General features: G+C 41.7%; 1 protein-coding gene across 2 annotated transcripts in view; it reads left to right on the forward strand.

The window, feature by feature from the left end:
- Positions 1-15383, forward strand: part of RELN (reelin) — a 499645-nt gene that overhangs the window by 399657 nt on the left and 84605 nt on the right. For both annotated transcript variants that reach the window (XM_073898696.1, XM_025873239.2), the window contains exons 29-34: positions 4727-4884; positions 6359-6566; positions 7736-7812; positions 13936-14094; positions 14278-14466; positions 14976-15249. In XM_073898696.1, coding sequence (XP_073754797.1) covers positions 4727-4884; positions 6359-6566; positions 7736-7812; positions 13936-14094; positions 14278-14466; positions 14976-15249 — 1065 coding nt within the window. The remainder of the gene's footprint in view (positions 1-4726; positions 4885-6358; positions 6567-7735; positions 7813-13935; positions 14095-14277; positions 14467-14975; positions 15250-15383) is intronic.

Raw genomic sequence — 15383 nt, forward strand, 5'->3', positions numbered from 1 at the left:
TATGGCTTCCCTCGATCTAGAGGCCTATGAACTAAACAGACAATTATCCATACCCTATATACAGTGGTGAGACACTGACAGGATAAGTACAATAGATACTTCCACTCAAAAAAGGGGGTAGGGAATGGGAAGCACATGGCAGCCACTGGCCAAAAGGAATTCTAAAAGCCAGCAAGATACTTATTATTAGGACTCCCTCCTCCATGAGCAATGTCCAGGACAAGAAGGTTGCCTTGATTAAATTCTGCTCTTTAGGAGTGGTTCCCTAATCTACTGTTCCTCTCAGTTATTAGCTCTGCTCTGTAGGGTTCACCCTCTGAGGCATCTTTCCTTTGCCATGAGAATTTATCTGTGTTTGTACCCTGATAGCCATCTCATCCTGCTTTCTGCCCATTGCAAGCTGGGCACAGCAGTGCAGCCCTCTAGTCTTCACCATTACCACTGCCTTCCTCCCCTGGTGCTTTTCTGAAACTTGGACCCAATTACAGCTCTTCCAAATAGATAGTACAGCGTGCCATGAAGCTGGGGAGCAGCAGGTGGATTATTTCCTGCAATGACTGGAATATCGGGCAGCTATAAGACATGACTATGAAAGTAGCGGTTAAGCCACATATGAGAACTAAAAGAAGGTTTTCCTTAATATCACAAAGTGAGCCAATATTTTGAAGCTCCCAATGTATCAATATTGTCTTTGACCTCAGCAGAAATAGTCTTCATTAGAGTCCAGCTTCCTGGTTAATTTGAATACCATCCAGCTTGCTGGCTGATGGCATTCATGACAAAGAGTTCTCTACTAAAGAGTAGGAAATATGTGTCCACTTTAAGAGCTGTTGTTGTTTCCTCTGCAATATGTTCAACTCCACTATCTCCAAAGGCAGTGTTGGAAAGCTGAGAATCCTAAGTGTGAAAATTGTTAAAAGTGGGAGCTCTTTTGCCATGAAGCAACATGCTTACAATCGTTACTAGAACATTGCTCTTTCACAAATAATTCTAAGCTGATTTTCTCAAAGGAGCATTTTGTCTTCCTATTCATTCTCTTAGTTCTTACCTACAAAGGAGAGATACCCGTGGCAGTAGATATATGCTGGTGTATCCCTGACACTCAGCAGCATCCCGACCACTCAATATGTCATGTCATGCAGTCTGCTCTAGGTTTCCTATGCAGAATGCAAAATATTGATATCTCCTGGAGCGGGGGGGGGGGGGAGACACAGGGAAGGGGACATGTGCTAGAAACACAGTTGCTTAGTACTCTGCAAAGTGTCTCCTCCACTGCCACCATCACCCATGCACCTCTGCACAGGACAAGCAGGTGCACAGGAATCTTCTTGGTTGGAGAGGCCGGTGCAACACCTCTCTCAAATGTGGTGATGGAAGAGGAAGGTATAGAAGCCCATTCTCCTGGTCACTCAGGCATCCTGTGAACACAAGCAAGACAAAGAGGAAGTTTTGTTCAATGATTTGAATGGTCAAGCCACACTGTGGTTTATTTCTAGTAAAATTGCGTAAAATTAAACTGTCTTTTCCTCAGTCATCCTCTCTTCCAATCCTTCCCAGATCTTCCTGACTATCAGGTCAGAGTTGCTCTTCTAGCATTATGTCCTTCTCAATTGCAGTAGTAAGCAGGGTTGCACATTTACATTTCTTCGTTCAGGGTTTAACCACCGTGTTTCCTCACTTGACTTCTCTGCATGCTGGGTATCTTGTAACATCGGTGTTTAAATAAAGAGCATGTGGGATCCCAGGCATAGTGGATTTTTGCTGGTATAAAAAAAGGTTTTCAAGCAAAGATTCAGAAACAGTGATGAAAAGTATCCTATTATAAAAAATAGCTCTTAGGCAAAGAATTAGAAGACATTTCAAGAAACAGGCAAGATAACTTTTAACCATCAGAAACCACCTGTTTCTGCAGGGAAGAAATAAAGCACCCACCTCACTTTGGCCTACTTCTTCTGATGGTCTTTCCATGACTGCAGTTTTTTAGTGAATTTCTTACTAGTTCTTCCTCTTATTCCAGCAACCCCAAGGTTTCTAAATTATTTGTGCTCAATTCCAAAACTGTGCAAGGGAAAGTAGGAGAGGGCAGCAGTAGGTATCAGGAACAAGACACAACTGGGAAAAATTTAAATGAAGCAAAACTTGCTTATGTCGTGATCAGTGAAAACTTTCTTGCTTTGATTTACACCTACCAACTAAAAACCACCTAGCAGAGATTAAAAGAAGGAAAAGAGGTACAATCTCTTGCCCTTTTACTTTGAAACACGGGCTCCCAGTTAGAACTCTTAGCTATGATTCATCATGTCCTGGACTCACCCTATTAACCAATAATTTGTCATTTTGTTTTGTTTTGTTTCTTTATTTAAAAATGGATTCCTTTGTGCTTAGCTCCTGAGATCTTTCACGTTCTCAAATATCTAACAGTGAACTCTGCTTCTTGGGTCTATGGGAGCCTTAGACTTGGGGGTGCCTCCTCTGTCTGGCCAGACCAGACCCTGATTCTTTCATTGTTATGAAAATTACAGTGACCCCAAGAAACAGATGTGTCAAAGGGTTTCACTTGCTCTTCTTCCACTATCAAATTACCAAAGCTTCTAGAATTCTACTTAAAGGTGAGATTCTTCAACCTTCTGAATGCTTCTGAACCTCAACCTGAGCCTGCCTCTTTCATGAAGTAGGGCATTTGATGGAGATGCCCTCATCTGGCCCATATGGGAGAATTTTGGGTAGAGGAAAGTTGTTCCTACCTCTTTCTTTACTTTCCATGGGGCAGAAGTTGTAGATCCATGTTTCTCTGTATTATAGAAACACAAAAAGAAGAGACAAGAATGACTTCTAATCTAAGAGGACTTGTATCAGAGAATTGGCATGTTTTCCTTTTTTATCAAAGGATACTCCTATCTTTTGGGAGGGGCACAGAGGCCTTAGCATTTTCCTTAAAAGCAGCAATTGGCAAAAGCTGCTGTTCATCAATTCCATTTCCTTCCTTTGAGAGGAAAAACATCTTCACAACCTAAATAACCTTCCGACCCCAATGGGAAGAATTTTCCCAAGGTTCATGGCACAACCACTGTATTTTCTTTTTTCTCTTTCTTTCTTTTTGCTTTTATGTTTTTCTAATCTTATTTCAATTGTCTTTTGCCTTAAAAAATAAAACCAGTATATTTTGAATTAGCTTTAAAGGAAATAAAAGATGTGTTCACCTTCCTCTTAACACACTGACGAATGCGTGCTAAGACTTGCATTAATGGGTGATTAGTCTCTGAACACTTAAACCTAGTAAACAGCATTGTGGGTCACATTTCGCAAATTTGCCAGGAGTAGGCAACTTAAAATAATGAAGAAAAATAAAATCCAGGTTTATGGTTCTGTGTTGCCAAATAATCAAAGCTATTTGAAGAGCTAGAAAGAAATGCATTCTGACACTGCCATATTATTTGCACAACAATAATGGAGAGAAGAAGGAACCGACTTTTTCTATAGTTATGTCTGACAGTCTTCATTAATCTTTAAGATTCTTTACCCTTGTTTACGAAGAAACTGAATTCACTCGAAAGTCTATAAATATTGGCAGCGAAATTAATTGGACTCCAGATAACCTAATCCATCTTCCTTCCTTGATATCGGTAGAACTGAGAAGGAAGAGGTGTTTTCCTGGTGTGACATTATAGATGGGCACAGGTTTCCATATATTTGAGAAGAAAGAGATGTGCTGAGAGGATCGCAAAGACTGGAGAGCAACTGGGATCAGTGTTAGTCTGGCAGCCTCAAGACTGTCGTTGTGGGGGAAGAAGCACCAGGCAGCAGCCCAGCCCACTGGTGTTCCAAGGTTTTGAAGCACTGGGACCAGGTCCCTCTTTTGTTCATTGGCAGTCACCAGTATTTGTTGGCAGCCCAGCTGGTTGCTAAGAGCTCAAAGAATGCACGTCTTAGGGATTTGAAGCTGAGAGGTGAAGAGGAAGGCAACAGGTGGGAGGAGCGCTGTCAGTACAAACTTAACTCTTTCCTGCCAGGATCATGTCAGTGGCAAATAGCCAGAGTCCCTTATGTGTCCTAACAAAGAACGGTCTGTCTGAAGGTCTCAAAAATTCCTAAGTAGCCTCTTCTGAAAATGCCCATAAAATCAGTGTGATGAAAGGGTGAAATATTAACTACATGAAAGGAATGCCTTTCTGGTTTTTACTACTAAAAGCTTATGAGATGGGGGGCACCTGGGTGGCTCAGTCAGTTAAGCGTCTGCCTTCGGCTCCGGTCATGATCCTGGGGTCCTGGGATCCAGCCCCACCACGGGCTCCCTGCTTGTCAGGGAGTTTGCTTCTGTCTCTCCCTCCGCCCTTCCCCATGCTCATGCTCTCTCTCTCTCTCGCTTGCTTTCTCTCTCAAATAAACAAAATAAAACATTTTTTAAAAAGAAGGTCTATACAGTTTTTAAAAAAGCATATGAGATGGAAAATATACAAGTAAAAACCTATAATACGTGTCTGACCATCAAAAATCTGTATCTGATATCCTCCTGGTATTGAAAGATTTAGGCTGAAGAGGAAATCAACAAGTTTCCAGAAAGCTCTGAGAGAGACACTTTATTATGAATATTAAGTGTCCAGTCAAGTGGCCATGACTTTCAAATAAACATGAAACCTTTCTGGAATTTTTCTGAACCCTTCTATGTTTCAGGGCTTTTGTATGCAGTATTGGTATAAGAAACACATGTGTTGTTTTTCCCCAACAGTAAAACCAGATTCCGATGGATTCAGGAGAGCAGCTCACAGAAGAACGTGCCTCCCTTTGGTTTGGATGGAGTGTACATATCTGAGCCTTGTCCCAGTTACTGCAGTGGCCACGGGGACTGTGTCTCGGGGGTGTGTTTCTGTGACCTGGGGTACACCGGTAAGGCTGCAGACATGTGTCTGATGGTTTGTTTGTAAAATACTCATCTCTAGTTACTGTCTTTCATGTTACTTCTTCCAAGGAAATAGATTCTGAGGTGATTCTTCTTTAAGTCCTAGTTATAGGAATTTGCCACCCGGGCACTTGAGGTGCTAAGAGATATTTTGTAGTTTTGAGCTGCCTAAGGAAAAAAAAAAAACAAAACACAGTAACATCAATTTCACTCCCTAAAGGAGATTTATTTATTAGTAATAGTGATAGTTAACATTGCTTTCGGCTCTACTCTATGCCAAGCACTATATAGTAAGTGCTTTTTATATCATCTCACCGAATTCTAACAAAAACCCTGTGCCATAGGACATAATGTTATTGTCTTGTTCACATTTGAGGAAACTGAGACACAGAGAGGCTTAGTAACTCTCCCAAGGGCACGCAGCGAGGAGTCGCTGAAGCTACGCTTCAGACCCTGGCAAGTCATTCTCTAAAACTCAAACCTAAGCTCTTCCTTGACCACTTGGCTGCAAGGGGCTCTCTGGGCTCTTCACATTGCTTTTTATAAGAAATATAATTTTATACATGCAAAGTAAAAGTCAGTGTCTGAAATGATAGATCCAAGACTGCCAAAAGAGAACTTTACAAGAGAAATATTTTCTGACCACAGTTACCCTTGGCTATTGCTACAAGCAAAAATAAAAAGGGAGCTGAGATTAAAGAGTAAAATTGAAGAAAATGTTATAAGTTTCAAAATCTTTGTTTAGAGTCTTTCTTAGAGGCAACTTCAAAAGGATGCTTCCCAGAGATTCAGTGCTCTGCCCTTCATCTGGCGCGTGACCAAAGACAAACATATGTCATTGCAGGCCTTCTGTGGAGAGTCCTGCCACTCATGGTTTCAGGGGTGTTTTTTTTTAAATCTGGGATTAGCTCTCCTTATTGATCCACTGATAGAAGGACAACAAAGGAGCGAATTTTATGGTGGACAAAATCTATTTTTCAGTTTGCCCACATCCTCTTGGTAGCAAGAACCATGGAGGGCGCCTGGGTGGCTCAGTTGGTTAAGCGACTGCCTTCAGCTCGGGTCATGATCCTGGAGTCCCAGGATCGAGTCCCACATCGGGCTCCCTGCTCAGCAGGGAGTCTGCTTCTCCCTCTGACCCTCCCTCCTCTCATGCTCTCTCTCTCTCTCTCAAATAAATAAATAAAATCTTTAAAAAAAAAAAAAAAAGAACGATGGAAATGTGTGGTTCCCAGAGTCTCTCTACAAATGAGTAAAAAATGATAGAGGTGGAATCATGTTTTTGATGATGGTAGAAGTGGCTGCATTTCTGACAGACAATTGTGGGATGCCGATTTCCATGTGGTTTCATGCCCCTAATACCTGTGGAAATGCTTCCTTAGCCCGTGCTCTGAATGTGCCTTCTAACGTATAACGATTTCAACAAAGCCTCTCTCTCCTATGTATTTCTTTTCTCGGAAGCTGCACAAGGAACCTGTGTGTCCAATGTCCCTAATCACAGTGAGATGTTCGATAGGTTTGAGGGGAAGCTCAGCCCTCTGTGGTACAAGATAACTGGGGGCCAAGTTGGAACCGGATGTGGAACGCTGAATGATGGCAAATCTCTCTACTTCAATGGCCCCGGGAAAAGAGAAGCGAGGACCGTCCCTCTGGACACCAGGAATATCAGGTACCGAGTTTATTGGTACACTTCTCTGAGAACATATTTACCATGCCTTGTGGTCTAACCTGAAACTCTCTGTGCTGTTATTGAAGATTTACATAAAAAGGCTTCTCTGTATAGATTCTGATATGTAAAAATGAAGCATAACTTTAAGGCCATAATAAAATAGTTTCTGCAAAATTCATACCACAATTTGTTAATCAGCCTACAGACATCACTAAAGTCTGTGTGTCTAAGGTATGTCAGCTTGGTTTTCTAAAGTTCTGTGTTACTACAGTGTTTGATGTTACGTTTATATATGCCAGGTGAAATGAAGATTTTTTTTCAGCTTTAAATTCTGTGTCCAAAAATGATGTGTTCCATTGATTGACATTTATTTGTATTTGCTTATTAAAAGCTGCTCCAGAAATTTAAAATACCTACACTGACACCTACTGGTAAAATAAATAACTGCTTAAATGAAATAGCACTCCTAAAATAAAACTGTACTTTTTGTCTTATCAGTTAAATTATTTGAGAATCGGAAGAAAGGAAACTCAAGAACTATTTGGAACTTCTAGATCTTGTCCTCACTAAAATCTGGGGTTCTGTGTCACGTTTTTTTCTGCCTTCAATCTCTCCCCTTCCGAGTTCTCACAGAGGTGCACCTGTTACATAGGCCCCCTCTGTTGGTTACTGTGTACTGAGGCCTAATTTACATCACACTGAGTGTCATTTGTGAAAAATTAAACCATCTGAGTCTAAATCAGTAATATAGGTAATTATGTGGCCCTAAACTAATGTATCATTCAGGTTCTTGATGTTAGATTTTTCTTCATCCTGAATTTCCAAGAATAGTATTATCTCGATTTAAGGAATGAGCATTTCACTGATTACAGTAAATTACATCAGACATCACACTGAAGTAGAGTTCAACTGTTTCCTTTTGTTTAAGTCATTATTACTGTATAAAATTAATGGTTATTAAGTAACCATTCATAAAATGGTTACACAATTAGCTTGCTATATAATCTATATAGTTTCTACTTCTCATATGCCCTTTGTGTTTAAAAGTAATATTTTGGAATTACAGAAGCTTTTTTTTAATGTGTCAAAATGCAGAAGGTTAAATTTCTCCTGAACTTACCTATTTGTAAGTAAACTGAAGTTTGTGTCCCCCCCCACCCCCGCCACAGACTCGTTCAGTTTTATATACAAATTGGGAGCAAAACTTCAGGGATTACCTGCATCAAACCAAGAGCAAGAAATGAAGGTAAGCTATTGTATTTCCTAGAAATTATAGTTACTGTGGGCAAATTACTCCTTTTTCTTCCCAGAGTTTGCCAGGATTTTGCAAACTGAGATGCTACCCTGAATCATTTCTTCTCTTCTCCTCTCCATCATTAAATGGTTAGCTGCAGAGAGCCATGATCTTTTAGGTTCCTCATCTAGATCCTTAAGCCTGGAAAGCTTATGGATCGTGTCAGAGTATATTTGTTTTGATCTGAGTGTATTTGTTTATGGTCAGAGTATATTTATTTTAAGGAATGCTGTCCCTTTATAACTTTCAAGAGGGAGGAAAAAACAGCAGAGCCTTTTACATTTAGTGTGGGACTAGAAGCTTGTTTGCAAGGGCATTACTGAATGCAGATCAGACTATTTCCTGCCCATAAACATTCTGGGGGTACTAGCATCCTTTTGTAGAAGGAACAGTTCTTGGCAATGATAAACCTTAACTTTTACTAAGCACCTATTATATGCAAGGCACTGTTCCAAGTGTTTTGTCTGTTAATTCATTTAATCTTCATCATACTTCTTTGTCATAGGTATTATTAGTCCTATTTTACAGATGTAGAAACCGAGGCACAGGTAGGTCATGCAGTCAGTAAGTAGATGAGCAGGGATTCAAGCCACTGTTGCTCGTTCCAGAATGGATGCCTTAACCACCCACATCCTTCTTCTCTCTTTGCCCAGAGCTCTGCTTTCTCTAGTCTTCCATACTATCTTCTGCCTCAGTGATTCAGTTCTGAAAGAAATGCAGAAGGCTTAGAGCATATATAAGTGGCCTCCGGGAGCTCTGCAGATAGGGGATGCCCTAAGGAACCCTGAATGGGAGTTTTCCTAGCACAAAACCCATGGGCTTCTCAGATGGGTCCTCCTCCAAACCTTGATCTCATGAATGGCACATGATGAGTTGTGTAGCTTCTGAGTTTGTTATTATCTCAGGCATGACTGTGTATGACATGTTGGCTTAAACCCTGCCTGGTAGTCAGTAGAGCTACTGATAGTTCTAATGACCGATCCTGCATGTCCTCGGCCATATTGTCACTGACTGAAAGCTTTTGGGACTTTTTCTGAGTATCTGAGTACTTTTAGTCTAGTAATCATCCAGATCGTCGATTTACTGAAGCAGTAGTGGTCTAGAAACTTTCACAGACCATTTTGCGTTCCCTAATGTCTTCAACAAATGTCTATTCAAGAGTCTGCTATAAGCCACACATGTTCTAGGCTGTGCATACCGTGTCCCCAAACGTCTGATTCATCAGTCGTGTTGAGCTAGGTTATGCTGCTATCATAAACAGCCCTCTAAATCTCAGTGGCTTAAAACAGAAGAAGTTTCTCCTTTGTGCTACATTTTCATCAAGGCTCATCCGAGGTCCTCCTTCCCGGCACCCAGGAGAGTGAAGCAGCTGCTGGGTAGATTCTGGATGTTGCCCGCCATGTGGCAGAGGGAAAGAGAGAGTGTGGCAAAGGAGATGAGAAGTCCAAACCACCACAGTCCAGAAGGGGAAGAAGAACCAGAGTGGCCCTCCTACCACAGCAGACAAAATCCCTGCCCCGAAGGGTACTTACCCCCTAGTGAGAGGAAAACACACAAATAAGCAAATGTCAGATTGACAGCTAGGTGGAAATAAAGAAGCTGGTGAGGTGGACAACTGTTGACTGAGAGATTTGATTTAGGTAAAGTGGTCTGGGAGGGGCACTCACTGAGGAAGTAATGTTTAAATTGAAATCTGAAGGATTGGGGCGCCTGGGTGGCTCAGTCGTTGAGCGTCTGCCTTCGGCTCAGGTCATGATCCCAGGGTGCTGGGATGGAGTCCCGCATCGGGCCCCCTGCTCTGCAGGGAGTCTGCTTCTCCTTCTCGCTCTGCCCCTCTCCTCTGTATGTGTTTTCTCTCTCTCTCTGTCAAATAAATAAATAAAATCTTAAAAGAAAAGAAAAGAAATTTAGAAATCTAAACGATGGAGAGGAGCCAGCAACATGATGATCTCAGGGAGAGTTTTCCAGTCAGAAGCAGCAGAGGCCACGAAGTGGCAAAGAATTGTGATGTTGGAGAACAGAATGTAGGCTAGTGTGGCTTGGGACTCATCTAGATGAGGGGCAGGAGCCCAGGCCTATGGGGCCTTGCTAGCCACGGTAGGGAAATGGGGTCTGAGTCCATGGGTCATGGACACTAACTGAAGGCTTTGAGCCCAGGGAGCGACATAATCTGACTTAAATTTTTACAAGGTCGTCCTACAGAAATAATAAGTAGTTCAAAACGCTTAAGTATTTATAGAACACGTGTTCTGCCCACGCAGAGGTGTACAGGAGAAGACAGGGTCCTGTCCTGAAGATTTTATTTTTCTGATTGGAGAGGTAGAGCATTTTAACATTTCTTTTAACCGTTGTAATAAAATTACTATAAAATACTTGGTGGTTGGAACATTGTAGCAATTGTGTACTGACTCTTCTGAAAATTACAGATCTGTGGATATGAGCTTTAAAAAAAACTGACCAGAGTAGACTGGGAGGCATCCACCTGTCATAGAGATGAAGTTCTGCTCGACACTTAACCTCTGACTACAAATGCTGTTGCCCGCCCTGCTGGGCAAATTCCCTGAGGACCTGTTTAGGAATAAGCAACTTTTTCTCAACTACTCTTGAACCATTTTCTTGAACTCCTTGCTAGCCATGTAATTCACATCCCATAGGCATTTCTCAGCCTTTTATTGAAAACTGGTTGTTAAAATGTAAATCTGCCTAAATCCTTGAACCAATCTCTTCCAGTCGATGAAAGTACAGATTTTTTTACTTACTCAAGCTGAAGCATTAATTTACGTATTTGGAATTAAAATCAAAATTAGGCTATTTTCAATAAGAGTGGGCAGAACACAGATGGGGTTGTAATTTAAAAAGAGAAATGTGGTACATGCCCGAAACACTTGGGAGATGAGCTAAAATGGCTTTGTTTTTTTCAGATGCACAGTGTGTCAGATGACACAGCTAAGGGGGCTCAGCAATTTATATAAAATAGAGATACTGCTGTTTCCCTTTCTTGCATTCCTCCATTGTTTCATACTTCTGGAAGGCCCTCCTTTAATGTCCTTCGGGATTGGGTCCTAATCTCTGCAGACCTGGTTGTGTCACTCCTAAAAAAAGCTAATGAGGAGAAGGGCTGCAAGCAGAAACCAAATGGAATATGGACCGCTTGAGTCGTGTTTCTCACATACATCTGAATCCTCTACGAAGCTTAAAAGGCAGATTCTGATTCAGCAGGACTGCGGCGGTATGCTGCATAACAAATTACTCCAAAACGGAGTTGTTTAGCGCCACAAACATCAGTTATCTTCTAGTTTCTGTGAGTCAGGAATTCAGGAGCAGCTTAGCTGGGTGGTTCTGGCTCAGGATCTTACATAAGGTTGCAGACAAGACAAAAGCCAGGAGAGGGGCACTCATCTAAAGACCCATGCAGGGCTGGCGGATTTATTTCCAAGAGGCCTCAGTTTCTCACTGGGTGGACCTGTCCATAGGCTGCTTGAACGTCGTCCCTACTACCTGTCAGCCGGCTCTCCTCAGAGCAAGAGATCCATGAGAGAGCACAAGGAAGAAAGTGCAAAGCCTTTTGTGGCCTAGTCTCAAAAGTCACACACTGTCATTCCTACCACATTCTATATATTGCATGCAAATTACTAAGTCCAGCAGCACTCAAAAAAAAAAAAGAAAGGGGGGGGGATTAAACTCTACTTTTTATTGAAGGAAAGAATGTCAAAGAATTTGTGGACATGTTTTAAAACCACCACAGGTAGGACCTGTTCCCAGGTGATGCAGGTGCTGGTCGTTGGACCATACTTTGAGTAGAAGGTACTAGAAAGGACTAGCCAGTGAGATTTTATTCTCATGATGCTTCCTTTCTGGTACTGTAACCTACCTTCTGAATAGGTCACCCCCAGATAGATAACTATCTAAATTATTCTCTCTCTCTCTCTCTCTCATCTTATTAAATATAAACCATATCAATGCAAATTAATAGCCACAAGAAAAACTAAAGTTTGAAGTGTCTGCTCTCTCAGCCACCCAAATTCACATTAAAAGCCAATAGGACATATTCTGAGCAAACGCCAAAGGCTGGAGACTGGGGTTTTGCCAAAAGTTCCTCAACTTAACTAGAATAAAGACTAGAAACAGACTACCTTCCATTTTCTTCATGAACTTTACTGTGACTCTCTTCCTCCAACACATGGGTCTATAGCCAGCCACCCACTGAAGCTTTAACTGCCAATCTCTACACTTATTTCCATCTTGCTCTCTCCCCAGAGAATTCCTGTTCTTTGAGCTATTTTTATCCTCTCATTATAAATGATGGTTTCTTCTAGTTTAAATACTGTAAGATTAATTCTCCCAAGAGTTCTAATTTTTTGCATATTAGTCATTGTTGTTCCTCACGTCTTCCCTTCTCAGATGTGGTGACAATAACTCCATGTGCTAACAATTAGCCTTAAAAGGCTGTCTTTGGGTTCTATATTTTATCCTAATAGTTCCTAAAACTTAATTTTAGTAAACTCTTTGTTGCCCAGCATGATAAAAGGATTGATTTCTTCCCATCAGTCAGTAATGGGGAAATTAAAAAGTTACCATATGTTTCATGAATGATTTAAAATTTTTCAAAAAGGTTAAGATATAACACAATTAATATAACAAATACAACTTTCCTGAACATAATTTCTGTGAATACTCAGAAAGTACTTCAGGGGGCGCCTGGGTGGCTCAGTCGTTAGGCGTCTGCCTTCGGCTCAGGTCAGGATCCCAGGGTCCTGGGATCAAGCCGCGCATCGGGCTCCCTGCTCAGTTGGGAGCCTGCTTCTCCCTCTCCCACTCCCCCTGCTTGTGTTCCCTCTCTCGCTGTGTCTCCCTGTCAAATAAATAAATAAGATCTTAAAAATTTTTTTTTTAAAAAGTACTTCAGTGTACCCAGTCACAATTATGAGTATGCAGTGCCAGTCTTAGGAACAGTTATGGAATAGGCAGTTAGATAGATGCCAAGAAAGCCCTCTGCCCCTCCCATCAATAACAACAGATGTATGGATGGATGGATAGATAGATAGATAGATAGATAGATAGATAGATAGATAGATAGATGATAGATATCCTGTTGATGCCCATCATTAGCTTTTTTTTTTTGCATTCAACCTTACCCTTTCCCTGTCCTCTTTTAAAATAAAAACGTTTCGGGGCACCTGGGTGGCTCAGTCAGTTAAGCGTCCAACTCTTGATCTCAGCTCAAGTCTTGATCTCAGGGTCGGGTGTTCAAGCCCCATGTTGGGCTTCACCCTGGGTGTGGAATCTACTTAAAAAATTTTTTTAAATAAAAAAGTTTCCAGGAGAGGTAGCAGGGGCAGTGCATATGGTCCTGTAACTTGAATGTGCAGGCCACTAAATCATGTCACTGTGGTAACAGGTGGAGGAGGGACATTGGGTAGATGGGGTGGGTAGAGAGGGAAAGGTTGACACAAAAAGGAGAGTAGAACTAATATTGAATGGGAGTGAATTTTCTGCTTTGCTATTTAGTAATTTGACCTCATTCCTGCTTCAGTTACCAAAGCCTGACAAAGTATGAAGGGCCAGTGAAAGGATCCTTCTGCGTAATAGAATTTTCAGATTGGGCCCTGTTTACTGACTGGTGCTTCGGCAGAAAAGAGCCCTACTAGATTTTGTGCTGGGGAATTGAGATATTTCTTCTGAGTGTATAATAATGAGATGAGACTTGGTAATGTTCAGGACAGAATCTAAAATTCAAATACATGATCTGCAGTGGATTTTTATGTCCCCCTTACCAGCCCACTCATCATTCATACAAAGCTGAATAGTTTTTAAAAGAGCTTATGTCTTTGCTTTTGTTTTTTTCTTCTTTGTCTTCCATTTCCTGGGAGTTGGTGCACTAGAAACTGTCAAGGAATTGATGAGCCTTCAGGTCTACTAATTCATTCCTAGGAAGTTAGGTGAATGTGCCCTCATTCTATAAGATGCAATTTGAAGTTTCTGCTGCAGTCTTTCCATTTAAAAAATACTGTTCCTTGCCCTTTTTTGCCTCTAGGAAAGCTGTCCAAGTAACTGGACTTATGTCTTTTAACTCAGGGCTTGTTGTTCAGTATTCAAATGACAACGGGATACTCTGGCATTTGCTTCGAGAGTTGGACTTCATGTCATTTCTGGAGCCACAGATCATTTCCATTGACCTGCCACGGGAGGCGAAGACCCCTGCCACAGCTTTTCGATGGTGGCAACCCCAACATGGCAAGTTACTGCTCATTCCACCCTTCCCAGTGACCTTGAGAGCATATGGTTAAAGCCGCATTGTACCGTATGCTTCTTAATTTGCTGTCAGTTTCCTAGACAATTAGATTTAAAAGCATAGTCATAAAGATATTCATATAGCTACATAACGAACTTTCTCTGCCTTTATTCATCGGATTTCAGGGAAACATTCAGCCCAGTGGGCCTTGGATGATGTCCTTATAGGAATGAATGACAGCTCTCAAACTGGGTTTCAAGACAAATTTGATGGCTCCATAGATTTGCAAGCCAGCTGGTACCGAATACAAGGAGGTCAAGTCGGTATTGACTGTCTCTCTATGGATACTGCTCTGATATTCACTGAAAACATAGGTATGTATTTTCACCAGATAAAGGGAGAATATTTAATTAACTAGAGGACTAAGTTAACTAAAACCCAAGAGGAGACTCTCTAATGCAAAACTGTGTACATAACTGCCTGGGCTGAGGGAGACTCTGGAAAGAAAGGAGTTGGGTTGACTTGTAAAATAACTTGGTGCATCCAGCTTGCCTTAGAACCGTCCTTCGTGCATGATCTAACTAAGGTTTCCTAAAAGAGCAATAAAATCTCTCTTGGAAGACATTCCCGTGTCTCATAATTTGCAGAATTGCAGATAGAAGACTCTGCAAGATGGTCACGCTTTTCAAATTAGTAGCCTTCCATGGGTCCGAGCCTCTGCTAGCCAAATAAAAGTTATTGTGGGATGAAAACTCACCTCAGTTAAGACAGGATCCTTGTTTGCTCCTGAGCATGTTTATTACAAGCACAAATGCCAAATAGGCAAAGAGAGGACCATTGTATACTACCATTCAACTTCTTCTTTTTTTTTTTTTTTTGGTAGGAAAACCGCGTTATGCCGAGACCTGGGACTTTCACGTGTCAGCATCGACCTTCTTGCAGTTTGAAATGAGCATGGGCTGCAGCAAGCCCTTCAGTGACGCCCACAGCGTCCAGCTCCAGTATTCTCTAAACAACGGCAGGGACTGGCATCTGGTCACCGAGGAGTGTGTGCCTCCCACCATTGGCTGCCTGCACTACACGGAAAGTTCCGTGTACACCTCAGAACGATTCCAGAATTGGAAGCGGATCACCGTCTACCTTCCACTCTCCACCATGTGAGAATTGTCGTGTGGCTTCATGTCAGGATGTTAGGTTCCTGTCACCTCATTTGAAAATAATTGTGATTCCACTTGGCAATTCTGTGATTCACGATAATTATGCAGGGAGTCTGCCAGGGCCGGGGCGGCGG

Source organism: Callorhinus ursinus, unplaced genomic scaffold (assembly GCF_003265705.2).
Source record: "Callorhinus ursinus isolate GAN/ISIS: 27379988/994484 unplaced genomic scaffold, GSC_fseal_2.0 scaffold12, whole genome shotgun sequence".
Lineage (NCBI taxonomy): Eukaryota > Metazoa > Chordata > Mammalia > Carnivora > Otariidae > Callorhinus > Callorhinus ursinus.